The 27,898-nt window shown below is 37.6% G+C and overlaps 2 protein-coding genes across 4 annotated transcripts; one reads left to right on the top strand and one right to left on the bottom strand.

Annotated features, from left to right (window-relative positions):
- The first annotated feature begins 6,994 nt into the window (after positions 1-6,994).
- LOC143858397 (aromatic aminotransferase ISS1-like) lies at positions 6,995-18,588 on the top strand. Its single transcript, XM_077369050.1, has 10 exons — positions 6,995-7,593; positions 7,703-7,790; positions 7,931-7,978; positions 8,617-8,745; positions 11,452-11,511; positions 13,812-13,968; positions 15,821-15,933; positions 16,181-16,239; positions 16,605-16,713; positions 17,883-18,588. Exons 2-10 carry the CDS (start codon positions 7,728-7,730, stop codon positions 18,333-18,335), a joined length of 1,191 nt encoding a protein of 396 aa, XP_077225165.1. The 5' UTR covers positions 6,995-7,593; positions 7,703-7,727; the 3' UTR covers positions 18,336-18,588.
- Positions 18,589-19,879: 1,291 nt separating this feature from the next.
- Positions 19,880-25,216, bottom strand: LOC143858700 (photosynthetic NDH subunit of subcomplex B 3, chloroplastic-like). 3 transcript variants are annotated; one of them, XR_013239002.1, is made up of 7 exons: positions 24,906-25,213; positions 24,705-24,818; positions 23,332-23,385; positions 22,427-22,489; positions 22,171-22,233; positions 20,268-20,517; positions 19,880-20,173 (listed from the first exon to the last, which is right to left on the bottom strand). XR_013239002.1 is itself a non-coding variant. In XM_077369414.1 (6 exons), exons 1-6 carry the CDS (start codon positions 25,137-25,139, stop codon positions 20,482-20,484), a joined length of 564 nt encoding a protein of 187 aa, XP_077225529.1. In that variant the 5' UTR covers positions 25,140-25,213; the 3' UTR covers positions 19,880-20,481. The 3 variants fall into 3 exon arrangements, 2 of the variants coding, with proteins under 2 accessions (XP_077225529.1, XP_077225530.1); XM_077369414.1 differs by having other exon boundaries at positions 19,880-20,517; XM_077369415.1 differs by lacking the exon at positions 23,332-23,385 and having other exon boundaries at positions 19,880-20,517; positions 24,906-25,216.
- Positions 25,217-27,898: the final 2,682 nt, after the last annotated feature.

Raw genomic sequence — 27,898 nt, 5'->3', positions numbered from 1 at the left:
TTGTCCTTAAATAGCAGAGTAGGAAACACATGCTCATGGATTCACAAATCCTAGGGAGCAAGGAGATATGGGATTCATGTTCTTTGTAGACCTTAGTAGTTCCTAGTTGGGGTTGGGGTTGGACACCTTCTCCTGTATACAACTAGCATCTATCTTGCCTACATGCAAGAGATGTGGAGTGACTTATCTCAATCACTTGGGTAGTAGACATTAACAAAAATAGAATGGGTACAACAATGAGATTGCGTACTGAATATGATCACATTATAATAGCTTGTGGACAGGAGAACGTTGAGCTATTCTACCAAACAGGACCATTTATATGTCATTTGACCTGAGGGGTCATATTGGTCTGTTGGCGAGTCTCTCATTTTTTGTCTATGTAACAGTGATTCTCTTAGAGTCATCAGAAGGTAGTACTGGAGTGTGGACAAACCTTCGAGGTCAATAGTGATACCCGACATCTATGGTTTTGGTTAGAGCAGTAGGCTTAAAAAAATACATGGCCATGTAGATTTGATAAAGTGTTTATCAAAAGGATTTCATAAAATAAGTTTTAAAATGGTTTTAGCAAATGCATTAGTGGGCCGACACTGCTTGACTGAAAGGTATACCATGAGTGAGCCCATGGGGTGGTTGATGTCCACCTCCCGTAGGACTCAACTCGGTGGATGTGGACTTGGAGAAAGGCCCTGCACATTTGATGTGATTAAGGGTATGATGATTTGAAGGTTATCTTCAGGGTTACGTCTTGATGGAGGCCACTGACTCAATGCGATTGTAGCATTAGCTATGGAGCAATATTCGTAGTGGGGCTCACTTGTGGGTTCTGCAGGATCTACTGTTAAATCTCTGCTACGATCTCACTCAGTACTCGATTGACCTATTATAATCTATTGAATAGATGTCCCGCATTTATTTGGTTGCTTACACAAACTAGTTGCGTGGCATTGGATGCATTGAAAGGATATACATAATGTATATAGTGTATATGCATTATGGGATACATTGTGAATACCAAAATGGTTAAGTATTAACCATAAGGGAATTTTGGGAATATCATAAATTATATTGGAGCTATAATTCTATTGGATAGGATTGCATTGCATTTATTTAATTGGGAATTAAATGTGAAGTGCAATGAGAATTTGAATTGGATAAGTGAACCCATATGAGACGAATTTGCGTGGGAACCATGTCCACACGCCCCATGCGATGTGCCATTATCAATTTGGAATTCAAATAATATTTAGAATATTATTGCTTGATTTATTTTTCCAAATTAAATGTGATGAAATTGGAAAGAGAGTGAGAGAGATAAAGAAAGAATGAACAAACAAAATTAGAACTTGGGAACCACATGGGGCAACCAAGGGTTGCTTGGGTAGCAAGCAAGCCACCCTTGGACGTCACATGCGGGTTTCCAAATTGTGGGGTTGCTTGCTTCCCAATTGGAGCTTCCAATTGTGGCTAGTTTCCTTAGTTTTTTTAGATTTTTCTAGAAACTTTGGATTGTGCATATGGAAATTGAAAACTCTATAAATAAAAGACATATTGCTGGAGTTTTCTACAGCTCTTCCATAATTCAATTTGCTGAAAATTGATAGAGACACCTCAAAGTCTTTCTCTTTTTCTTCTCTTTCAATTCCATCAACTAGTTTTGTCTTTTCTAGGTCAAAGACAAACATCCAATCAAGCTCCGTTGATCTAAATATATATTTTCATATTATAATCTGATCTAAATCAAATTATAAAGTGAACAAAGAGTTGTATAGAAGATCCTTTGTGCAACAAAAGTAATCCATCGATTCAACTTGCGGTTTCACGTCGATTAGATCGGCAACGAATTTTCGAGGAGTAGATCAAGCGGACGAGTTATTTTCTACAGCAAGGTATTTATACTTGAGTTTATTAAATCACAATAAAATCAATTAATCCCTAGGAATCCTGGGTTAGAGCAAAAATTTTGTTCTACACGGTTTATTATTCCACTATGTGTAACGATTTTGCTTAGGAATTTTCAACCTTTCTAACACTTGCAATCGTAAGTCATGACCTGGGACCAAAACTTGCCAAAATTCGAGAAAAATCACTATTTTGAGTTAAAACTAAAGAAGCCTCAGGAAATCTCATGGATGTCAGAGAGCTATCAAAGCCAATTCTCTACATGGGAGTGCTTGGTTTTTACTTTTCTCTCCGAGAGGGTCAGTAAAATCCCATGTTTAGATCAACTAGCCCATTGAAAGTGCGAATGACCTAAATTGGGGATGATTAAGAGGCATGACAGAAGCTGGAATTGCTGCCTAGGCCCCAACCTTAAGCCACACGGGAGCAATGGAGCCCCAACCTGGCCCATGAGAAAGGTCGGAGGATGGAAGGGGGCAAAAGGGGAGGGAAAAGGGAAGCAAATTACTCTATCTTACATCTATTTGGGGGAGTTTTCACGGGGCCTGGAGTCTGTCTAGGGAGCTCCAAGCTCCATAGCTTCACTCTTAGAATAATAAAACTACTAATTAAATGACAACACAAAGAAATAAAGGGAGTGGATTACCTAGTGATTGAGAAATCCCCTAATACTCCTCAGCTAATGGGGGCGTCGCTCCAATTCTTCGGGGCTCCGACTAGATTCCGGCAGAGTTCCAACCTCCTTCAAATAGCCGCTCAAGCTCTAAAAACACTAAAGGGGCGTAGGGTAGCCCACACGTGCACTTAGGAGCCTAAGATGCTTCTCCTTGAATGTTCCGCCCACCTACTCATTATAGGCTCGGAAAACAAGGATGATTTGCACAACTATCGATGTGGAACTAAAAGTTAGGTTTTTAACAATTTTTCTCAGGTATATTACGATCGTAGCCCAATGCCAAATACGATTAGTGTAGATTACAATAGTAACTCAAGTCATACGGGTGAAAACTGGGAATATTATGGGTATTCGCCGGTTTTCAGACTTGATCTCTAGGATCTCAGATTGATGAGGTCAGGGTCATGTTTGCAATCTGGTTTTGACAAGTTTGGGCTGATTCTGGATGTACTTTTAGGTCACAGGGTTTTGGGAATCTTTCTGTTTTCTGTGCCTATAAAGTGGTAAATGGCCGATTCATTCAAGGATGAGAAGCCTTTGGGGATCATCATTTGAGACTTCATCGCGGCAATTTATCGTTAGTCTGAAATCGGAAAAATGGGGTGTCTACACCTGCGTTTTGGATTCAAGCACTTGGTCGTAATTTTGAGTCTAGTACCTAGTTTTGGACTCAATCAGTTATCAAAATCCAAAACAAATGGGACCTAGGTTGAAGCCACCTCGTGCATGTACTAAGTGTACCAAAAGAGATGATAGAGTCAACAAGCTAGATTTTCTCTTATTGTTATAAAGATAGTGCTTAGCAAGGAATCTTTTGTAACTTGTGGAGTGAAGAGGAGTTCCTGTGAAACTACCAATTACTCTAGAAGCTTCTAAAGTCGTTGGAGAGTTATTTAATCTTTTGTACTTTAACACTCCCTCTCACGTGGCCCCTCTTTCTAGGGTTGGCCTACATGTGGCACATGTGGACCCTCTTTTGGGTTGGGTATTACATGTGGATTTTTAATATCTAGGAGTTTTGAACTCAGGAGCTTTGCTCTAATACCATGTGAAACTACCAATTACTTCAAAAGCTTTAGCAGTTGGAGATGGAGTTTTTTAATCTTTTATACTTTTAACACTCCCCACTCGTATGTGGCCCCTCTTTCTAGGGTAGGCCTGGCACATGCGAATTTTTAATATCAAGGAGTTTTGAACTTGGGACCTTTGCTTTGATACCATGTGAAACTATCAATTACTCAAAAAGCCTAAGCCATTGGAGATGGCGTTATTTAATCTTTTACACTTTAACAGTTCGTGTACGCGTATAGCCAATCAACTAAAGTGACTTTACAGGAGTTGGAGTTAGTGCCGGTATCATAGCCTACGTTTTAGTGTGTTAAAAAAACGCATTGGCTAAATTTGATTCATTTGTGTATAAGCAAATGAAAAAATAGAAACAAAAGCAAAACACAAGATGAACGCCGAGTTTTATGTGGTTTAGCCAAGATACCTACGTCTACAAGAGAGAACACGATGTTCCACTATGAGAAAACAATATACATACCGCAAATTGCAGCTCTTTCCTTGTTCTCTCAACCAACACCGTACATACGAGCAACCCGGGTAAAATCAGTAAGGAAAAACTAAGACGATTCTCTCTCCTTCTCCCCCTTTCTCTTTCTTCTCTCTCGTTTTCGCGCCCCAAGGGAGCCCCAACCTCAACCCCTATGGCCCATGAGAAAGGCCGGAGGACATAAGGGGCAAAAGGGAAGGGAAAAGGGAAGCAAATTACACTATCTTACATCTATTTGGGGGAGCTTTCATGGGGCCCAAAGTCTAGGGAGCTCCAAGCTCCATGGCTTCACCCTAAGCTATTCTAACTGTAAAACTACTAATTAAATGACAACACAAAGAAATAAAGAAAGGGAGTGGATTACTTAGGGATTGAGAAATCCCCTAATAATCCTCAACGAATGGGGGCGTCGCTCCAATTCTTCAAGGCTCCGGTTAGATTCCAGCACAGTTCCAACCTCCTTCAAAGAGCCGCTCAAGCTCTAAAAACACTAAACGGGCATCGGGTAGCCTACACAAGTGCACTTAGGAGCCCAAGATGCTTCTCCTTGAATGTTCCGCCCACCTACTCATTATAGGCTCGGAAAGCAAGGATGATATGCACAACTTTCGATGTGGAACTAAAAGTTAGGTTTTTTTACAATTTTTCTCAGGTAGATTACGATCGTAGCCCAATGCCACGTACGATTAGTGTAATGGATTACAATTGTAAGTCAAGTCAGACAGGTGAAAACAGGGAATATTATGGGTATTCACCGATTTTCAGACTTGATCTCTAGAATCTCAAATTGATGAGGTCAGGGTCGTGTTTGCAATCTGGTTTTGACAAGTTCGGACTGATTCTGGATGTACTTTTAGGTCACAGGATTTTGGGAATCTTTTCTGTTTTATGTGCCTATAAAGTGGTAAATGGCTGATTCACTCAAGGATGCGAAGCCTTTGGGGATCATCATTGGAGGCTTCATCGCGCAATTTATCGTTAGTCCGAAATCAGAAAAATGGGGTGTCTACACCTGCGTTCTGGATTCAAACACTTGATCGTAATTTTGAGTGTAGTACCTAGTTTTGGACTCAATTAGTCATCAAAATCCAAAGCAAATGGGACCTAGGTTGAAGCCACCGCATGCATGTACTAAGTGTACCAAAAGAGATGATAGAGTCAACAAGCTAGATTTTCTCTTATTGTTATAAAGATAGTGCTTAGCAAGGAATCTTTTGGAGCTTGTGGAGTGAAGAGGAGTTCCTGTGAAACTACCAATTACGCTAGAAGCTTCTTAAGTCGTTGGAGATGAAGTTATTTAATCTTTTATACTTTAACACTCCCCCTCACGTGTGGCCCCTCTTTCTAGGGTTGGCCTACATGTGGCACATGTGGACCCTCTTTTGGGTTGGGTATTACATGTGGATTTTTAATATCTAGGAGTTTTGAACTCAGGAGCTTTGCTCTAATACCATGTTAAACTACCAATTACTCCGAAAGCTTAAGCAGTTGGAGATGGAGTTTTTTAATCTTTTATACTTTTAACACTCCCCACTCATGTGTGGCCCCTCTTTCTAGGGTAGGCCTACACATGGCACATGTGGATTTTTAATATCAAGGAGTTTTGAACTTGGGACCTTTGCTCTAATACCATGTGAAACTATCAATTACTCAAAAAACCTAAGCTGTTGGAGATGATGTTATTTAATCTTTTACACTTTAACAGTTCGTGTACGCGTCTAGCCAATCAACTAAAGTGATTTTAGAGGAGTTGGAGTTAGTGCCGGTATCATAGCCTACGTTTTCACGGTGTTAAGGGTTAGTGTGTTGAAAAAAACGTGTTGGCTAAATTTGATTCGTCTGTGTATAAACAAATGGAAAAATAGAAACAAAAGCAAAACACAAGATGAACGCCAAGTTTTATGTGGTTTAGCCAAGATACCTACATCCACAAGCGAGAACACAATCTTCCACTATGAGAAAACAATATACGTACCGCAAATTACAGCTCTTTCCATGTTCTCTCAACCAAGACCGTACATATGAGCAACCCAAGTAAAATCCGTAGGGAAAAACTAAGACGATTCTCTCTCCTTCTCCCCCTTTATCTTTCTTCTCTCTCGTTTTCGCGCCCTAAGGGAAAACCATCTCTTACATTTTATACCTTACGTTTTATACTAAAACCTAAAAAATCAATTTCTTTTTTTAACCTCCCACCGTATGTGGGAAACAAGGAAACTTACCAACATCAAGTAAATGTAAAAAAGGGAACAAATGGCTTTTGGATCATAATGGCAATGAACGTTTAAATAACAATGTTAAAATTTAAAATGGCACTTGTAACATAGAAACTAGACTCACAGTTATGGCGGTATTGAAATCACACCCTTCACATTCGTACACACACTCTGCTTATAACTAAATTCATCGGCTTATAATTTTAGTTTATTCATGAACAAGAAGAGCTAATCACTCTCCACCAGTGTCTTCTATTTTTTCCGGTGTCGATTGTTTCCCTTCTTTTTCCTCCATTTTTCTGGCGTCTTCTATCTTTTTGGCGTCGATTTTTTTTTTCCCTTCTTCTTCGTCTCTTGTGGTCTCCGGCTCACTCAGAGCGGATGAAGAAGACAAATAGATCTATCAGCAAAGAAAGAGACCCGAGGGTAGAACAATATTTTTAACTGACGGCACCAGCTGAGAAAGGTTGAACCACAAGCCACCTATCATTTCATAAACAAAACGCAATTTACGAGGCACTTTCCCTTCAAAAATAAAGTAAGAAGTGTCGTTATCAAAAAAACGAGAGCGGATGCATCGTTTCGTACAAATAAAGCAACCGGAGCGTATTGGAGGTGCTCACACACGATTGAATAACGGCCACGTTACAATAACCAGTAACACAACCCCGTCTTCGAAACATCACTCGTTTTTGTCCGTAAATGCGAAAATCAAACGGCTTCTCGAATAATTCCTCAAATCTTTGTCTGTTCTCCACCAAACAAAGAGCAAGAAAAAAGGAAAAAAAGAAAAAGAAAAAGAATTGTTCACGAAACATCGAAATCATCTGATTATCTCTTTATTGTTTTTTTTTTTCCTGGAGAAAGATTGGGGAAAATTCATCCCTCAGCTATTACTTTTGAAAAAAAGTAGATAGTTTGAGGGGGAATATATGGAAATCTGATAAAAGATTTATTTTTTAATATTTTTAGGGCGAGGAATCTGGTAAAAAAGTCATCGAGTTTTGAAGATTACAGATTATTCTAAACAAGGAAGATTTTATAATCTAATCTGATATTTATCTGTGAGATTTGTCAACATTTGAGGCGGCTATTCTAAAAAAAAAGGGCTTTTTTGTGAGGTCAAAAGATGCTGGAAAGGGTTTTGTCTTTTTAGCCTTTTTGTTTGTGTTTTTTTATCAATCCTCCTGGTTGGGTGATGTTGCTGAAAGATTGGTAGCTGAGAAGTTCTTCGCTTTTAGGTAGGTGTGGAGTGTGGACCCCCTTTCTATGGAAATTTGGGTTTTTTTTTTGCCCTTTTCCCTTTTTCTTTTCCTAGAATTCATGAGTTTTTATTGCCTTTTGTAATAGCTCGTCTTTGAGGAAAGGAAGCAAGATGGGGACTTGTGCAAAGCTTGCGAAGAGGGTTTTGGAGACCGACACTCCAGTCATGGTTCAGGTATTGATTTTAATTCATTTTTTAGGGTTTTGCCTCAATCCCTATATGCCATGAAAATCTGTTCTTGATTTGATATGTGGTTCTTGTTTTTTTTTTTTTTTTTCATGGCCAATTAGTTAGTTGTGGGGTTGTTTGTGCAGATACAGGAACTGGTCCGTGGATCCAAAGATGCAATTTCTCTGGCTCAGGTCTGTTTTTTATATGCCACTTTGTAATGTCTTATTCTTCCTTTTGTACTGATTGTCTCGAGAATGGTAAAATATCTATATAATTTTGTTCTTATACCCTTTTTTTTTTTTTTTTTCCTGCATGGTTGGAATCTGTTTCTGCTGTTGGTTCCTTTATGCCCAGAAGAATAACACAGAGAAATTTATGCCCAGAAAGATAACATGTAGAAATACACGGTTGTGATTGTTTCAATTGCTGTTCTAACAATTCAAGATTCATTAATAGCACTCTTGGGTTTGGACATGTTTGATCCGAAGCACTTTGTTCTGTAAGAGCAAAACCAACACGGGAATACGTGATGTAGCTAAATGCAGATACTGGGCTGATCCAAGTGAAAAATTTCCAACGTGGTCATTTGAAATATATTTTTGTCAATTTAAATGAGAAAAGAGAAATTATATCCAAGAAAAGCTGAAGTCGGAAAACAAGGGAAATTTCAAAATGGTATTGTAAGTTTGTAACATATATCATCAATGAATGACTGTATTGTGGTATATAATCCTATACATATATAGATATGCACATGAAAGTGCTGCCGTTTTTTAAACTCGTACCATCCACTTTGGGTCTTTCATTCTTCATTGGCATTATGATGTAGGGTGTTGTTTATTGGCAACCACCTGAAAATGCTTTGGAGAAGATCAAAGAAATTATCCGGGAGCCCTCAACTAGTCGTTACGGTGCTGATGAAGGTCTTCCGGAGCTTAGGGCGGCATTGACTGAAAAGGTATTCTTTTGAATCAGCTATCCCGTCGCATTCTAAAATAATTGTCATCTATAAACAAGCATGTTATATAAAAGGAGGTCCCTAAAGTTCTTACTCTTCCCTACAGCACAAAGGGTATTTGATTCTTTCTTATAACTCCCTTTTCTGCTCTCATGGACGATGTAAGTTAAATTAAGAGGGTTCCCTAGCAAATGATACTCAATTGCATGTTACTCTATAGAATCATGACAGAATCTTGGTAATGGAGCATCACAATCTAGATATTAGCTCGAATATTTTTTTGGTTACATTCAGTGACTTCTTTTCAACGACTCAAACAAGTACAATGGTAGATCTTTGTTGATGAAGAACCAGAACAATCTACATGGATGAGATAGAACGACAATATTGAGGGAGGATCAAATGCCTTCATAAGGAGGAAGAAAACTACATGAGCTATAGTAGGAAACATATTGATGGGGACCATCCTTGGGCCCATATTCTAATTTATAAGTCTCTTTTAGGTGTTTTTAAGTCGTTTAAGTTATAGGAGGGGTATTGCGGTGTTTTCTCATTAAAATCACTTTAGTTCTTTAAGTTATGAGTGTTTTAAATAGGCCCCACACACGTATTACGAAAATTTTAAGTCATTACTACCACCATACGAGGTAGAGTGGTAGTAATACCCAACAATAGTTGCTCGTTGATATGTTGCCCCCAATATCCATCAAAACATTTTAGGATGATCTAACAAAGAGGATCTTGTTGCTTTCCCAACCACTTTTTCCTTGCTTTCCCAAAGAAAAAAAGACGTTATACAATATATCATCTTTTCTGAGATCCATGTTCATTATTTCTTGTTTTTCTTTCAATTAAGTTTTCTACTGTCTTAGCCTACATCACCATTCAAAAAAAAAGTTTTTTACTGTCTTAAAAACAAACAGGCTATATAGAAACCATTTGGCCTAGGATCTCTATCTCTACTTGGGCTCAGTGCTTCTTCTTTGCTCTCATCAAGCTCTCTCTGGTTTTTTAAATTGAATCTGCAAAGGTTGTACTTCCCTACAATGCAACGGAGCTCGTTATGTACTTTTTCACTCTTCTACTACATCTAGTTTCCTGTTGTACTTCCCCACAATGCAATGGAGCTCGTTATGTGTGGCCGCTTCCTAAGAAGCACGGGTACTCTCCAGAGGCCCACGTACCCGTGTCGGGTGCGGGTTGCTCTTGGCTACTCTTTGGGTGCGTACCGGGTACGCACTTGGGTTTGTGTACGTATCGGGTGCGCACCCGGTTCAATGTAAATCGAAAATTACAGATTTACAATAGAGGGGTTGTCTCAATTAACAAAAGGGGGGTTGAATATATCAAAACATCTATAATATATATGTATCCCATAATTAAAAACCTAACAACTTAGAAGTAATATTAGATTTTGGTGATGTTATTGACTTATTGTTATTTGATCGTTCTCCAATTAAATTGTTTGAATTCTTTAACAAAATATATATATATGAGGAAAGTGTTGGTGAGCTTAAGCTCACCAAACTTATGGTGAGCTTAAGTGCCCCAATCACATGGGTCCCACATTTTCTGTGGTGATCCAAACCATTCATTTGCAAGGCCCTATCATAGATAGGGTGTGTACCAAAAATCAGCTCCATAGGATCATCCTAACCCCTCCATTTGTGGAGGACAAAAATGGGCAGATTTGTGGACAAATAATGTCTGTCCATTTTGACCTCCACAAATGGATGGGTTAGGATGATCCTATGGAGCTGATTTTTGGTACACACCCCATCTATGTAAGGGCCTTTCAAATGAATGCTTTGGATCATCCTAACAAAGTAGGCCCCAATGTGATTGGCCGCTTAAGCTCACCAACACTTTCCTCTCTCTCTCTCTCTCTCTCTCTCTCTATATATATATATATATATATATATATATATATATATATTATATTCAGCGTACCCCAACGTACCCGTATCCTTTTTTTTTTAAATCACGTACCCGTATCGTGTCGCACCCGTACCCGTGCTTCATTGGCTGCTTCTTCACTCTTCTACTACATCTAATTTCCTTTCATGCTATTAGAGGAGTGCTTTTTCTTTTCCTATTTATTCATCCTGCATTGTTCGGGTGTATGGTTTTATTCATCGTTTTCCTTTCCTTTTGTTATTCTTTTTAATTGATATAGATGCACTCGTTTAGGAAGAAATGATTATATGCATATTTCCAGCGCCAGCATGTAGCCATGCCTGAAAAATAACATGTTACCCGAAATATCTGTGCATGTATAAAAAATAACGTAACATAACACAGAGCCTGAAAAGGGTCAAAATATTTGCTCCCAACTGAGGGAAATATCAAGAAAATGGTTAGCGTTTTTATTTAATATTTCCATTGTAAGAAAACTATAATTTCCATTAAAAAATACGTTTTTCGAATTTTTATTTTGATCTCCATTCATTTTGTAAATATGAAAATGACATGTGCATGGTCCCAGGGAGCATTATTTAATTAAGGTACAAATAAGTCATATATTGGAGAAACCTTCATCTCGAAATCTCAAGAACTTGCATTAGTAATATTCCTTCAGTATGAAAAGTAATAACTTGTTGCAAACCCAGTGCTTTAGACTATATGATTATTTAGATTCTTCTAATGGAAGTGTATCATTAGACATTTACCTATCTGTACGTTTACTTATGTTTGTCCATGTTGCAGTTACGTAGAGAGAATGGTTTGCACAAGTCTTCAGTCGTTGTTACTGCGGGTGCGAATCAGGTGAGCAACCCTGGGCTTTCATATTTTCTCATAAATAAGATGTAACCTTATTAAGATAATGGGTACCTATTGTTATTCTCCCTTGGATAGTTTGTGGGCTTTCATATTTTCACATAACTTAGATGCAACCTTATTAAGATAATTACCTATTGTTATTGTCCCTTTGAGAGTTTATTCAGTAATCTATTTAAGATATTTCTACTTCAAGATTCATGTCACCTATTGTTATTGTCCCTTGCATAGTATATTCAGTAAGATAATTAAGATATTTCTACTTCAAGATTGATGTTGGATAAAATCTCCCACAGGTTTCAGACCCAATTATCCTTTTTCAATGTCCAAGGAAACATTATACTTCAATGGGAACGTGTTATGGAACTCTGGCCTCCATTAACGCCATTTACATTCTCTATATTGTCATTTCTCTTTTTTTTTCTTCCTAATTTTTCTCTTGATTTTTAATTTATTCATCTATTATTTATAGAGTGACCAACCACTAATGACATCATAGGAAGCCACTGTTGCTTGTTTGCACCAAGGTTGAGAACCATATGGTTTTTAGATAGCAAACCAGAAGCCCTGGGTGTTATGAGGGCTTGATATAATCAACTGGTAGAAGTTTGTTTCCTCCCTGTTGTAACCTTTCTTTCACATTTACTGTTAACTTAGAAGTCTAGAAGAAGCTCTAGAAATGCTACTGACATACAAGTCTGAGTACCGACTTAGTAACGCTTCCATAACAATGAAATTCTTTAGGGGCTGAAGAATTATTTCACTGGCCTAGTCATAGAAACTGGAGGTATTGAATAAATACAAGGGAAGAATTAATGAGAGACAGTCGTTGGAGATCAAGATGGACACATTTTCTCTTTAATTAAAGCACAAGTCAAATGGCCTATTTAAAAGGAATGAGAATCAACTTGTAAAAAAATTAAACCAGGCACTGCCCTTCTACTCCCAAATATATAAATTCTAACAGCCCCCTTAAGCTAGTAATTTTCCTTGATAGATAGCTGGTTCACTAAAATTGATGTCAAAATACCGTAAAAGCCTTTCTGAATCTGTCAACCACTTGATCCTGAGTCGAAATATTTTGGACCCAATTCACCATCCGCTATCTTCTCAGGCACAAAACAGTGAAAATTTTCAATGTGAAAGAGTAGATTCGACCCACAATCTAATTCCATTTTAATAATAGCAGAGAAGAGCACAAGCATATAGAAGTAACTTCAGTACACTCATTAGGTAATGGAAATGTGTTTATTCAGCAGTAATAGCAACCATTGATTTGTATTCAATTTCCTTACATAGGAACAGTTTTTAACTTACCGCTCCTCGAGATGAGGCAACCATTCGTCTTCACACAGTAACCTACTGATGACTTACAATTATTCCTCTTTGGATTTATCCAATAAATCAGATCCACACTTTTACTGATTCAAGAACATGAATTTTTCTCTTCACTTCTATTCCAATGAGAATGGTAAGGGAACCAAGATGGGGCGGATGGGCATCTAGTGATACCATAGAGCTAGAGAAGTACCATCAAGATGACCAAAGGATAACTTCTCCAAACGCAATAGGAAAGATATGACCATTTTCAAAATATGAAATTATCGTCGTGTAGTTGACAGCAAAAGGTTTAGGCAAGAAAGAGCAGGGAAAGGATAAAAAGAGATGAATGAAAGAATAGAAAGGGTTGCAATAACCGGCGGATGGGCATCTAGTGATACCATAGAGCTAGAGAAGTACCATCAAGATGACCAAAGGATAACTTCTCCAAACGCAATAGGAAAGATATGACCATTTTCAAAATATGAAATTATCGTCGTGTAGTTGACAGCAAAAGGTTTAGGCAAGAAAGAGCAGGGAAAGGATAAAAAGAGATGAATGAAAGAATAGAAAGGGTTGCAATAACCAATAAGGATGGGTTTTAAAGAAAGGGAAGACATAAGCCCTAGGTTGATAACATGCTGTTGTAGCTAGCCATCCAACTCAAATTTGGGAAACCTGCATTGACTGATTGGTTTGGTAAGAACCCTCTAATTAGAACTAATTGAATGTATATGCCTTATCCAGTTGCATAATGAGTTCTAATGTTGGATTATTTCTTGAGAGCTGATTTATTGAAGAGAACGATGTATCAGCTTTTAAAAGAGTATTGGCATATCTTTTGTGAAAGAAGTAATTGACATCCATGACTCTCAAAGAAGTAATTGCTTCATTTTCCGTGCCTAGATTTGTCAATCCGTGTTTTGTAGTTCTGAAATTTTAAGAGAAATATTCTATCTGATTTGCAGGCATTTGTGGATCTCGTGCTGACATTGTGTGATCCTGGGGATTCAGTAGTAATGTTTGCACCATACTACTTCAATGCATACATGTCCTTCCAGATGACAGGTGTCACTAACATACTGGTGGGTCCAGGAAATCCTGAGACACTTCAGCCAGATGCAGGTGAGAAGCTTCTAATGCCTTTGTTTTCAAAGGGAGCTTGAGTTACTAAAGTTCTAAGTCAATGTGTTACATGCTGATAAAAAATGGTCTTTCCTAACTTCTGATGGTGTTCATGCATCTTGATAGCTGAAATTTATTGGAAATCCAACTGATTCTTTTAGAATTTGTTTATGCCCCCTCAATTAGTGAATTACTCTTTAGAGGGTTTCATTAATGTCTTTGTCCTACTTATTTATTTCCTACGAAAGCTTCTCAATTTTACCCATTTGAAACTTGTTTTGATAATGTAGACGAACCCAGCTAGGGTCAGGATTAGACTTAGTCAATTTGAGCCTGGATTCTTTCACCTTCTTCCTGAAAATTTTCTAAAGGATTCATTAGCCGACCCCAACTAGTTTGGGACATAGCCTAAGTTGAGTTGTGTTGAGTTGAGCTAGGGCCATCACATAATGTCATTAATATAATTATGATTATTTAAATAAATATGTATAGCAACCCTTGGGAGTTGTGAGGTTTACATTTCAAAACCCCCAAATTCTTTCCTCTTTCTTATTCTCCGCTTCCTCTCACTCTACGCCGTGGCAAGTTACCTCTCAAGATTTATTTATTTTTCTTTTATGTTAACATGGTATCAGATCCATGTTAACATGAGGTTCACTGTGTTTTCGTGCCCTAGTGAGGGGCTGAGTGCTATCGAAGGTGTTATTCTTTTGGTATTAAGTGAAGGAGGAATTGGTGCAAAGAAGATGACGGTCGCGGTAACATGCATAAAAGATGAGAGTTACTAGATGGTGCCTGTTGAGGGCTATGCCGCTCTAATCACTGATTTGCAAGTGTGTTGCCCTTTTTATGTATTATAAGCGTACTGCCTTCTTCATGTGGACTCTGCTGTCTAGCCGCCCTGTTTGGTGGTTCTATTGGTTGCTGTTCTATTCATGGATTCTATTTGAGGAGTGACTTGTTGGCCTATTTGCTGGTTGTGGGTTCAAGGTTGGTGACTTGATGTCTGCTCTATTTGTGATCTACTTGTATTGCCTTATTTGTGTAGACTGTAGACCAGTTGTTGTCCAATTTGTGAATCTCCATCTTGAGTGAAAAATACACCTAGTCATTCAAACAACATGGAGATGTTGGGGTTGCATCTTCATCTTTCAAATTGAATGGGCCCTCTTCTATGGGCTCAATTTGTGAAGGCAGCTCTTGGTGCAAGGGAAAGTTGAAGTGTCTAACTGAAAGTGGACCTATGTAATTGTAAATATGAAGAGTGTCTTAGAGAAACTACCAATATGGAACTCAAAGTTAATACATATGTGTTGCTCCCTGATATGACAAAAAAGTATGGGAAACATTAAGTGAAACTTACTCTTCAGGTGAAATCACGGGCTTATAAGCTGTTTGAAATTATATTCTTGTTTCAACAATAATCTCTGTGCTTTGTGGGAAGAGTTATATTACTTGCGGGAACTGCTTGCATCCCTGTGCTGATTGATAAGTTTGCTGCTAGAACTGAAACAATGAGATTAGAATTTGAAAATCTAAGTGTGTATACTCAGACTTGTAAGCTAAAAAATATGAAGTTTGATCAGAACCAAGAAAAGCAATTCTTCCTTCTATTTGATAATGTGGTCCTTAACTCTCCTTTGTCTTCAATTAATAATAGTAAAAAAAAAAAGAACCAAAAACTTGTCTTTTTTTATTTAACTTTTTCCTGTTCTGTCACCAAATATGCCAATGAACTTGGATGAACCATAAAGAAATAGCCTTTGTTGGCTCAAGCCCATTTTGGACTGTCCTATTGTTCAGTTTCTTCTCCTTAATTTCCATTTTGTATGTATATTTGGTGATTTTGTAGACTGGTTAGAAAGGATTCTATCAAAGGAAGAGAATAAACCAATCCCCAAGCTCGTAACCGTTGTAAATCCTGGCAACCCATCTGGAACCTACATTCCAGAGCCTCTTCTCAGGGTATCTCTCTCTCTCTCTCTCTCTCTCTCTCTCTCTCTCTCTCTCTCTATATATATATATATATATATATATATATATATATATATATATATATATATATATATACACGTGCGTGCGTGCGTGCAGACTTCTCACATTTGAGCAGGTGTGTGCATGACTCTGGAAATGAATTGGAACTGACTTGCAGGGTCTGTTCCTATCTCATCTGTTTCATTCTTTCTAACTATTCCTTCTTTGTTTTATCCAGAGAATTTCAGATATGTGTGAAAGGGCTGGTTCTTGGCTCGTTGTAGATAATACCTATGAGTAAGTATATACTGGCCTTATCTGTGCAATTTCTATGAAGTTCTTCTCATCCTCTGTTCGCAATAATTGAAAAATGAAAAACTATGAAGACATCAAGTGTTCATGACATGAGAAGCACATGGAAAAGTTCTCCTTCCCCAGGATCTTATCACAGGTCATAGTTTGTGATTGTAATCATTCTATTGATATTTTTTATTATAAATTTCTAGTTACCATGATTAGATCTTTTATCGATGATTCTTTTTTTTAATCTCTGTTTTTTTTTTTTTTGACAAGGAGACCTTCATTATTTCTTATGGTGCAGTGGATTTTTGTTTCATTAATTTTTTTATATAATAGTATCTGTTATTTCTACTGCATTGCAGGTACTTTATGTACGATGGATTGAAGCATTCCTGTATAGAGGGCAACCACATAGTCAATATTTTCTCCTTCTCTAAAGCTTACGGGATGATGGGATGGCGAGTTGGATATGTAAGTAGAGCTTTTGGCTCTTTATGTTCATTTTCATATACAATTATATGGTCATGATTTCTTCATAAGAAAAAAGTCAACAGTTTCAGATTCTTTCCTGTAGTTGGAGGCACACTTCTCATGTTCTGATTTCGTAGTGATGATGAGTATCAACTACGATTAAACATTAATCTTCTGATGATATGGATGTGGATTCAGTTATCCTTTCCATTCATGGACATATAAAATAAACTATTTCTGGAACAATCTATCAGCATCTAGTCATATATTTGATGAATCTTTATAGCATCTGCATTTGTGTAATGCCATTTCCCCACAGCTAGATCTTTGTGTAGACACTTTACTTTGTCCCTCTCTGATCTGACAATAATAAAAAATTTCGGGGTTGCATTCCAATGATGAGAGTGTCCTTGAGAGGTTGAGGAGCTTTTACTTTAAGACACAGGACTTTCGGGTATGAAACCATTGAGAAGAATTTTGCAGTATAAAACATGAAAAAATCAATAGAACTTGAGGGTCATTTACAGGTTTAACTAGAGTACTTTGCGGAAAACATGAAAACTTGAAATAATTGAGAAAAAAAACTTGTTAACTCTTTCTCGAGTTGTGCCTGAAATTCAGTTTGAATCTCTGTTGGTTTACTTGATTACTTGAACAGTTCCAAAACAATTTTGAGTCAATGGTGTGTTTGGTTTTAACTCTATGTAGAGAGACAGGGCTGGTCCACTCCTATCACTACATGAGTACAATTAAGATACTCATATCTTATTAGGTACATTGAGTTCTTCTTGTGCTTGAGCTCTCCAGTCTTCAAGTATGCATATTTTTATCACCTTTTGTTTATTATGTAAAGATAATAGATCTTGTTTATATGATTTACACCATACATTCAGTATATGGTTCTATCCCCACGATTCAGATCACAATTACAATAGTCATGAGCTTAGCACAAGGTACTAGCGGGAAATGTCTCGGCCCGCAAATCAGTTCTGTATATCTAGCATGTGGTAGGCCAAACTTACTGCCATCCCACCATCTGATCCAAGGGTGGTAAATTTTAACCATTCTTCATGTTCTTATATGTTTCATATTGTTTTTGCATTCATGTAAGTTTGGAAAATGTATTGACTCACAATTACAGCGATAAAATGATTGCTCACATGTTACAGATAGCATACCCTACGGAGGTGGAGGGTCTTGCTGATCAGCTCCTCAAAGTCCAAGACAACATACCCATCTGTGCCTCCATTATTGGGCAGCGTCTGGCACTCTACTCTCTAGAAGAAGGACCCGATTGGATCAAAGACAGAGTCAAGAACCTTGTCAAGAACAGAGAACTTCTCCGTGATGCACTCTCCCCCCTCGGAGAGGATGCGGTGAAGGGCGGTGAGGGTGCCATCTACCTCTGGGCAAAGCTTCCAGAGAAATACTCCAATGATGATTTTGGGGTCGTCCGCTGGTTAGTGCAGAAGCATCGAGTGGTCGTGATCCCTGGGAGTGCAAGCGGAGGGCCAGGATTTATTCGGATTTCGTTTGGGGGATTGACTGAGACTGATTGTGCTGTTGCTGCTGAGAGGCTTAGAAATGGTTTGGAAGAGCTGGTGAGAGATGGGATGGTATGATCATCTCTTCAAATGGTTATTTAAATTCTTGTGATATTATCTTTTCTCAATTAAATAGCTATGTTCTGGCTGATGGAATGATCTGAAAACCGGTTTTCACCGGAAAAGAAGCTGAATTTCAGCCTAAAATTGCTGTTGAATATTTTAAAGCAATAAAAAAAATTGTAATTTTTATATTTGAAAATTTAACTGTAGGGGATGATATTTCCACCCCCTTTGGGTAGGTACAATGAGATTTGTATTTGCCCTTGGAGTTGATTGTCTCAGCCTAGAAGCTTGCTCGAATTGTTCTTTGCCGGTTTGGCGGATGACCATAAGCTTGATTTTTTGTTACTGTTCCTACAAAGATCATATGATCCTAGCATTGGATTTTGAGAATCGATTGTGAGTCCAAACTGATAATTGGACTCAAAATTAGGTTTAATTAAGATTGTTGGACAGCTGTTCTCCACGGTGGCCTTTTACTAACTTTGAGCTTGTTAGAAAGAAGCAATCCATCTCAAAGAGCTGCCCATTGAATAAAATTGTTGCATTGGTTTTTTTGAGGAATGTGATGTACGACGCAATAAACCTTCCTGTATGGTGTTTTTATGATACCCACTAGGCCCAGCCAACTGAGGATTGTTCTTTAGCCTTTGCTGCAATGTCAAAATTTAATCTAAAATACCTTCAGGGAGAGGGTTATGATGGGGTGTAAAAAGAACCATCCAATCGCTAGTCGACACGTGGCATTAAGGCAAAAGTGAAATTATACACTAAAGTCAGGGGTAAACAGGTAAAAATACCTCCAAAGGAAAGCACTAAAGCAATCTCTACCCAATTACAGGTTGACACCTGTAAAAGGGTGAAAAGGTAATCTTTTTTGCCCTCACAAATCCAAAGCTAGGGGTCTGAATCTCAAAAATTTACTATTCATAGCTCTGCTTTCCTTATCTACGTTATACTGACATAAGTATCGGAGGACCTATCTGGAGTTACCACTCCGGGCTGGTCGTCTTACCGGGTGCTATCTTGTGCAGGCCTCATCTTCATACTGAACAGACGTCGACATCCTTTCAAACCAACTTGCATTCACTCTTACCTTAGCCGGACCATTTCATCCTTGACTACCATATCGTGTTACAGATTTTAACATTAACATGTTACATTTTAAATAGAGAGGAGTTTGGTATTGAAGGGAGTATATCCGTTTGATTCCAATTCGAGTTTTGTATCAGGGTTCAAAGACATGTATTGAAATACTTGATTGGTTAAAAACGAATAAATTGCTTCCCTTCCCGTTCTGCCACCATGTTATTGGTTTTTTTAGGTAGGTAAGCTGGGATCAATCTGCCACCATGTTACTTGAAAGGCGTCCAAGAAAGGATCGGATCAATTAAGAATCATAGGATATAGGAACAAGATGAACGGATTGAGCAATTTTGATCCACATGAGCTGAAATATTTTACGCTATGATAATGACTAGGAATTGTATCATGGATATTGACATTATAAATTTTGATAGCTAATTTTTCAATCATATGACCATCCCTTAATAAGGGTATTATAAATATTAATCACTCAACTAATTGATATTTAATATTCAAATCTAGACCCTGCACATTTTTTCTCATGAATCTTACGTTCAGTATCAAACACTTTGACCCATACATGGCACAAATGTATGCAATCTGAACCATTCATCAATTAGATCCCATAATAGATGGACTGACGCCTCGAATTCACATTGATCAGATGATCCTGACCTAAATGGAGGACTTCTGAGGATTGCAATAGACAGCATGAAACGACAATGTCTTAACGCTCGAGATACATCGGGTAAAATTCTACCTTTCATCTGGCTCCAGATACAAAAACATGCCACATGAACCGGATTAGAGTGCTTGATACAAGAATGAAAATCTTTGGAGACGTATGCAATGCCCAGTTACCTAAGGATTTGGCAAGGAGTCCCCTCCATGTTTCTGAATTTTCTTAGAGCTGAAATCTTGTACCACTTCTCTTCAGGGTAGGCAAGGCAGTTCTTTATAAAGGTTGAGAAATGTTGCAAGGGTGTTCTACATTTTGAAGATGCAAAACAACATAAACTCATGAATTAGTTGGTGAATGCTTTGAATGAGCTAGGAATAGGTAAGTTGTGGGTGCTCATTTCTTCCACTGAGGCAGACACTGAACAACAACCTGAATCAGAGTTGAGAGAAAATGCATGTTAGTATCAGAAAGAAGAAAGGGTGGGGACAGAGTTGCTTTGCAATCTAGATTAAATAGCCAGTTATTATGTTAGAGATGCTTGAAGGGTGTTAGCATATAGAAGATCGGTAAACTGCTTAACCTCTTATGATCCAAAGCATCAGAGAAGCACATGTGAGGAATTGTTGAAAGATTCACTATAACCCATATGTTTGATTATGGGAAAATGAATCATCCAGCATTTCATGACAAACCATTCCGTCAAAGTTATGTAGGGTGTCAATTTTCATAAGACAAGGTTCTTTATAGTGGAGGAACTGGATTTTACTGTCAGTTAGCCTCCGGGAAGTTATTTTCTTCATGGTTCAGCCAATTCTGAGTCAGAAAGGTTGTATAGTTTCCCTCCATAGCAAGTTGAGGATGACTCACACTTGAAAGGAATGTTTAGAAACTCTAATTTGGCTTGTGAATTACCAGTAGAGATAGCCAAGTAACGGATGGATTCTAGGTGTTGCTGAATTTAGGGCAGGCAATATATGACAATTTGAGAAGAAAAGCGAGTGAAATAATTGCTTTAACCCATAATGAAAACAAGATGACCATAAATCCAAGTGGAAGAGATTTAAGGTGTACTGCTGCAGGGACAATCATACAAATAACTTGACTTATACAATCAAGTTATGGAAAATCAAAGAGAAGAATACAAAACAAAAAAAGAAAAAGAATGATGACTTCTAAACATGATAATGAAATTGAATTTACAATAAAATGGGCTATTTTCAAAAGATTAGGAACACTCGTAAATAGATGCTTAGAAGTCAAATGCGGATGAACAAATTGGGTTATACATAAATAGTATAATAATGTGCAGCGATCTAAGCCTCTTAGGGTAAAGAAAGAACGTTAATTTGTATTCTCAGTGTGTAATTTAACTTCATGATACCCACAGTATGCCAATAATAAGCAATGTGAATTTGTATTCTCAAATATAAGTGTAATCTAACTACTTGATGCCCACAGTATGCCAATAATAATTAACATTGACACTGAAACTACCAGTTACTCCAAAAGCTTAAACTGCTGGAGAAGGTGTTATTTAATCTTTTATACTTTAACACTACCCCTCATGAGTGGCCCCTCTTTCTTTGGGTTGGTGATGCGGACGGAAATCACCAAGAACAGTTTGGTTCGTTTTTTGGATTTGGTCATTGCATGCAGATTTGCTATCAAGGAGGTTTGAACCCAGGCATTTGCTCTGATACCATGTGAAACTACCAGTTACTCCAAAAGCTTATGCTGTTGGAGAAGGTGTTATTTAATCTTTTATACTTTAACAGACACAGTTGGATGGCTTGCCAACTATACACTGCTACTATTCATCTTCCTTTAACTTAGCTCAGAAATGATCACATCTACACAAGTACATTTGCACTGCAGAGGTGTAGTACTACACTTTATAGTTACAAACCAAGAGCACCATCATAATAAAAGAATTACAGGAAATAAAATTTGTATTCCATTGATGAATGATTATTATTTTTTTTTTTTTTTGGGAATGGTAATTTATGAATGAAAGTTATGAATCATTAAAACATCAAATCATGTAATTAGGCATCATAGACAAGAAGAAAAGTTACAGCATACCTTGCCAGCATTTTCCTTATTGCCAACAATAGTTTGACAAGCGAGCCTCCAGGAATCAGGTTTCTGCATTTGAAACCAATGATCAATGAATAGACAAACAGGACTTTATATGAAGAAGATTTAAACAAACAGAAGCTAACTGTTAAGCATTAATTGTTGATGATATCAATTTATCCATAACTAGTAGTAGAACATTTTAGTCATATTTGAAGAATATAAAACAATTTGGAGCTAAAACATGGTACAATTAGCATGCCTTCTTCAAGTAGCGCAGTTCGGTATCTGTTCTTTCATTCAAGAGTTCTTTTCCATCAGTAATCTGCACATAGAATCAATAAGCTGAAAAGAGTCCTCCAAGTTCTATTCAACAAAAGAATGTGAAATTGAGAAAGAAAGCAAAAAACATGAATTACAGTTTATGTAACAAGGACAAACCGCTTTCTGTAGGACATACATATCTGACACTCATCGACACAACTATATGGACAACTTTAGCAATCTATCAATTTTGTTCTTGTTTCTCGGTAAATTTTTTTTTGAATGATTGTTTCTAGGTATTATTTATGTGACATTCTCGATGTTTAATATATTTGTATTTAAAAGGTGGCCCTATATATCTTAAGCCTGTATCAATCAAACGAGAACTATTTTGTCGGTCCTAGCCACATAACACGACACAATAGTCCTGACCTTAAGACAAATCAATACTCTCCATTATATACATACACAGAAAACTAAGAGAAAATTGATACAGAACAAAGAAACTTTGACACGGACACATCAATGGTGATCTTGGAATACCAAAGTAACCCAACCAGCAGCCATGTATCTGTACAGTTATATGATAATATGATTAAAAAAATATTTCATACAGCATATGCTAAAAACATAACTAGACAACCATAAATAAGTTAGAACTATGTAATTAGGAAAGATAATTATTATTTTGTCTTGATAATTGTGTCGATGAGAGTCAGACACATGCATCCTACATGCATAATGAGACATGACAATCTTTAGAGTTTCTAGAAATGCAGTGCCGAATAGAGCCATTTCCATCTAGTGCTGTCTTGGAGCCTGCATTAGACAGTCTTGGTGGGTCGCGCCAGTCAATACTAGCAGAAAACGTCAATTCATTTCGACATAAAATCCTAAAAATACCTCAACAATGCAGGTGCCACAACTTCCACCACCCCCACAGTTCATCACCTTTCCCTATTAAAAGCAAAAAAAATTGTCTTAAAATTCTGCAAATGAATGTAATATATTAGTCTCATTAATGATCAGTAATATTACAAATGTGCAGTTAACTGTGACCAATGATCTGTTGTATACATGTATTTAAAAACTTCCCGAGTCAATCATTGGGTCGTCCAAGTTGATTATTCAAGTTGGCTCAGTTTTGGCCCTATTGAGTCCAAAAATTCCTTCAAATCACCCAAGTCGACAAAAAACTCGTTGCATCAAAGCTATTAGTGTTCATATAAATTGTACTGCTCGGATTGTCATAATTTGGGCGGATTTGTCTGATTATGAGCTCTAAGCATTGGCATATGAGCACCAATCATTGATGCATACATTGTTAACCACCATATCATCTATGGAGGTGAAGAGAGACTCATAACCTACAAGGGAAATGAGGGGCAAATCCGTACCTTAAGCTGGTGGTGGATATATATACGAAAGGAAAAAAGAAGAAGAAGGGAGTGGAGTGGGTTGATACTCAGTCCTTGAAAAGTAGTCATCATACTAACATGTTCCCCAATGAACCCACATCATGACACTCTAAGCCGTTCAATTCATATAGAGCCAACCACAAAGCAACCAAGTAACATGCTCATACTTCACAAAATCATTACAAACCTTATCCAACGGCTTAGACCGTCTGGCTCCAGATTCCCACTAGAGCCTCAAAGAAAATAAAGAGATATAAGTTTCTTTCAACGTCTCTCATATTCTAGAGATGAGAACTCCCCAATGAGATATGATGCATTATTGGCATACCAAATGATTTTTTAATAGATTCTCCTAAAAAACTTATCTAATTTTATCCTCCAAGCTCCTCACTAACAATATCAAGAAAACGTGTATGTATTTAGTATTATCCAGCAAATACAAGGCAAAAGAAAAGTCTATACTAACATGAAGTACCTATTTAAATTAACTATTCTTTTTCACCAATGCTAACTAAGTCTGCTTCTAGTCGTGCTTAAGAACACACAACATTTGCCATAGAATCCAAATATCAACATTTACAAGAGCAAATGAAACAAGAGATTTCATACTAAAACAAGCACAACCTTGTATATAATTAAAAATGGAGCAGTCAAAAGATTTCTCCAATACTACGTGACTAACATGCGCTGCAGTAACGTAATTATAAAGCTAATTAAATAGAATCTGATATGAGCACTCCTCTCATTATTTTCCACTCAGCTCGGAGTTGGTAGCATTTTAAACAAACATATCAGCACAGCAGCAGTAGACATTTAAAAAAGAGAAGAGAGTGCCAATATCAATAGGGATCGACTTACATAAGTGGCGTAGAGCTCAATCTTGTTGTCGAGCATAATGTTCCTCAGAAGCTTCTCCCCGCTAATAGCCTTTGCTTTCTCTACTGGATAACATCCATCTGCCCCTGCTTTACCCTGTTTTTAGCCACAAAAGACAACAAAATAAAAAAAATGGAAAACAGAGAATGAAATAATAGGAGGGGAAATGGAAATGTCAGTTACGGAGATGAATTCGAGCAGGATTTCGGGTTTTGGGGGGTCCAGATTGGAGGGGTCTATCTCTATGGCTCGAGGGGTGGAAATTTTATACTTCATATTAGGAGGATGAAGGGGAAAGAAGTGGGATTTTCTGAGAGAATGATAGGTTTGGGGTTTTTGTTGAAGGGAAGATGATGACGTGGATGCGAGAGACGGTGGTTGGAGGAGAGAGAGTGAGAGAAGATGCAGTGCTGCCATTTTCTCTTGTTTTTTCTCTCTCTTTCGATCTGCTTATTTTTATCATTTTTAGGAGGATTGGTTTCAGCCACATGGTCGAGTTTCATCCATTTAAAAGCTAAATTTCAGGGTAGATTCGCTAAATCAATGGTCTTGATCAATCTTGCAAGCCATGTGGGACTTAAGTTGGGCTATTAAGATCATATCTTAACTTAAACAATGATAGCTTGGCTTGGATACTAAACCTCTAAACTCGTAAAAGCACACATATTTTGGACGAACGATGTTCGCGCATGAAGTAAGCTCTTTTAAAAATGATATCTCCACACCTTTGACTATTGATGATTTTTTCACCCCTAGAGGATAATGCGCCCCACTTTTAACGTGATTTGTAGGGGTGTCAACGGATCCACTTCGGATAGGATCCACCTATGTCTTAGTCATGATCCATTCAAATCCCCTATTGGTCGGATCGGATTTGAAGTGTTCTACCGATCCTACTTCTTTTGTCCCGATCACAATCCATTCCAAATCGGGTCGTCCATTAGAGTGTCCTAGCAGGTCCTACTTACAAAACAACAAAAAATCCCAACTTTCTTCATTTGAAATGAACTCCAAAACTTCCTCAATTCGGAAAAGCATTAGTCACTATATCTAATAACAACCCATGATTTTGATGAATAATAGGATTTTATTGTTGAAACGAACTCCAATGTTTGAGGGTGATCGAGTGGCAAGTTTGCAGAAAGAAAAACCGATTGAGGAGAGGAATAGAAAAAAGATGTCTGGAAAAGGGGGGGAAGTGGAAAGTTGTAAGCTAAGCAATATTTAGTTCATTTTATGAAAATACCCCTCATTTAAGACTTAATATGAGAAATATTTTGAGGATATTTTAGTAAAAGGATTTCGGATTGTGACTATCCATCATATTTTTCTACAATGTCTTGATCACGGTCCGAATTTATCGGATCTTACAAAAAGGATCCAAAATATGTCCATGGATCCTTCTAATGTTCCTACATCCCGACTATCATTCAGACCGTTTGGGCCCATTGACACCCCTAGTGATTTGATGTCAAAAAGTGTTAAAGTCTGATTTAGATTTTGCTCATTTATTTTTACTTCAGCTCATATATAATCTGAAGTAGAAATATTAAGAACACTGCAAGAGAGCGTACCTGTATATGAACTATACTTTTTGTTTATGAGATGTTTTTTCCCTCGCAGGAACCAAAGCTTTTTAATGGGTTGAAGTTCTATTTCAGTGGAGAATTTATGCCTTCATGCAAGGGCATGATTGATAGCTTATTTCAATGTATATTGGAGATGACATGTTTGATAGTAAATAAATCATATTAAGTAATATCTGGGTGTTTTGTTTCTTGTGGAATTGATTATAAGGCCAATGTGAACATTTTTAATCAGGAAGTTCATGCGGATCTCCCATTGATTGAAAAACTCCAATAGATAATGAAACGCTGAGAATATCTGGGTTTGGTTATCCCTTGTCTCTTTTTACTTAGGCTCTGTTCACTTCTTTTTCCTGGTGCTGATTTCCCTGGAAAATATCCTTTTTTTTCCCTACAAGACCTTGACAAGACATAATTTATGTGTTCACTTCTTTTCCAAGGAAAAATATTATTAGATGTGGAATTTCTTATTTAAAAGTTGAAAATGATGTGGAAGTTGACTTTTTTCCCTCTTACTCGAGATTTGGTTTCTGATTAAATATATCGGAAAGAGGCTTTCTAAGGAAAATGAAACCTTTTCCTTGACAGTTTCCCTGGATTCTTTTTCCTTCTGCCACGTCACCTGGAAAGGAAAGGAAAGCGAAATCCTTTCCTTTCCTTTCCGGGGAAAAGAAGTGAACAGAGCCTTACGAGCTTTTCCTTTTCATTTTCCAGGGCTCATTGGCCTAACATGACAGCATATTTTATGATTGGATTGTTGTGATGTGGCTGGTGAGATTATATGTGGTTGAGTATTGTTTGTACAAAAGACAGATGTCTCCTCGTAGGAGAAATCAATTGAGAAACAGGGGGACCAGCTTATCTCTAATCCCATCCATTCAGAATCCCAACGGGAAGCTTGATTTGGTCCCACCCACATGATGAATTTGGATCCTTCATCCGACGACCCCCAGTTTTTTCAATGAAATTTTTTTAACCATTCAATCATAAATCTTGGAGAAATGCTTACCCAAATGGGCGGTTCAGATCCTACCTTGGATCACACCTTAGAATGATCTGGCTGTCCATTTGATAAGTCTTGCTTTGGATCTCTTGTGGCCTCCACGACAGATCCAAAGTAAGCCCTAGCAGGACCCACAAATGCACAATATTATCTGGATATTTTAGTAGGGCCCACAAATCTATTGGATCATAGTAAACATTGATTATTAAAACTCTAGGACTTCAAATTCATGTATTTGTTGATGACTAACGGGTGATTTCAATATCCGCATGACTCTAAAAAGTCCCCGTTGGAGTCCCTAGAGTCTCTTAGTGTCCGCACATTACAGTTCAAGTCCCCAAAGAGTCATGGACAACACGGAGAAGTCTGCACATTAAAATCCTAATTCCCCGAATGCTCTAAACTAGTTGGCTTTACTGTATAGTGAGTAGAGTGCCATCATTGGGAGAAGCAGTATCGTTTCCATTTATTTGGTTACAGATATTGGCGCTCCCATGTTTTGACAATTGCACCAAGTCTCCTTGTCTTTTCAATCTTCCAAAAAAGGGATTTGCTAGGGACCATCGCAAAGGCATTTTGTGGGTTGG

This window comes from Tasmannia lanceolata, unplaced genomic scaffold (assembly GCF_043159265.1).
Source record: "Tasmannia lanceolata isolate RefF3 unplaced genomic scaffold, GAP_Taslan_0.1 ptg000026l, whole genome shotgun sequence".
NCBI classification, from domain to species: Eukaryota; Viridiplantae; Streptophyta; class Magnoliopsida; order Canellales; family Winteraceae; genus Tasmannia; species Tasmannia lanceolata.
Note: the sequence above shows the minus strand (reverse complement) of the source record. Positions and strands in the feature narration are given on the sequence as shown.

Coding starts and splice junctions, on each gene's coding strand:
- LOC143858397 (XM_077369050.1), top strand. CDS start 7,728: ATGGGGACTTGTGCAAAGCTTGCGAAGAGGGTTTTGGAGACCGACACT. Junction 11,512..13,811: donor TTACTGCGGGTGCGAATCAG/GTGAGCAACCCT, acceptor TCTGATTTGCAG/GCATTTGTGGATCTCGTGCT. Junction 16,240..16,604: donor GTTGTAGATAATACCTATGA/GTAAGTATATAC, acceptor ACTGCATTGCAG/GTACTTTATGTACGATGGAT.
- LOC143858700 (XM_077369414.1), bottom strand. CDS start 25,139: ATGGCAGCACTGCATCTTCTCTCACTCTCTCTCCTCCAACCACCGTCT. Junction 22,234..22,426: donor AACTGCGCTACTTGAAGAAG/GCATGCTAATTG, acceptor TTTCAAATGCAG/AAACCTGATTCCTGGAGGCT. Junction 20,518..22,170: donor ATAAGGAAAATGCTGGCAAG/GTATGCTGTAAC, acceptor ACTCTGATTCAG/GTTGTTGTTCAGTGTCTGCC.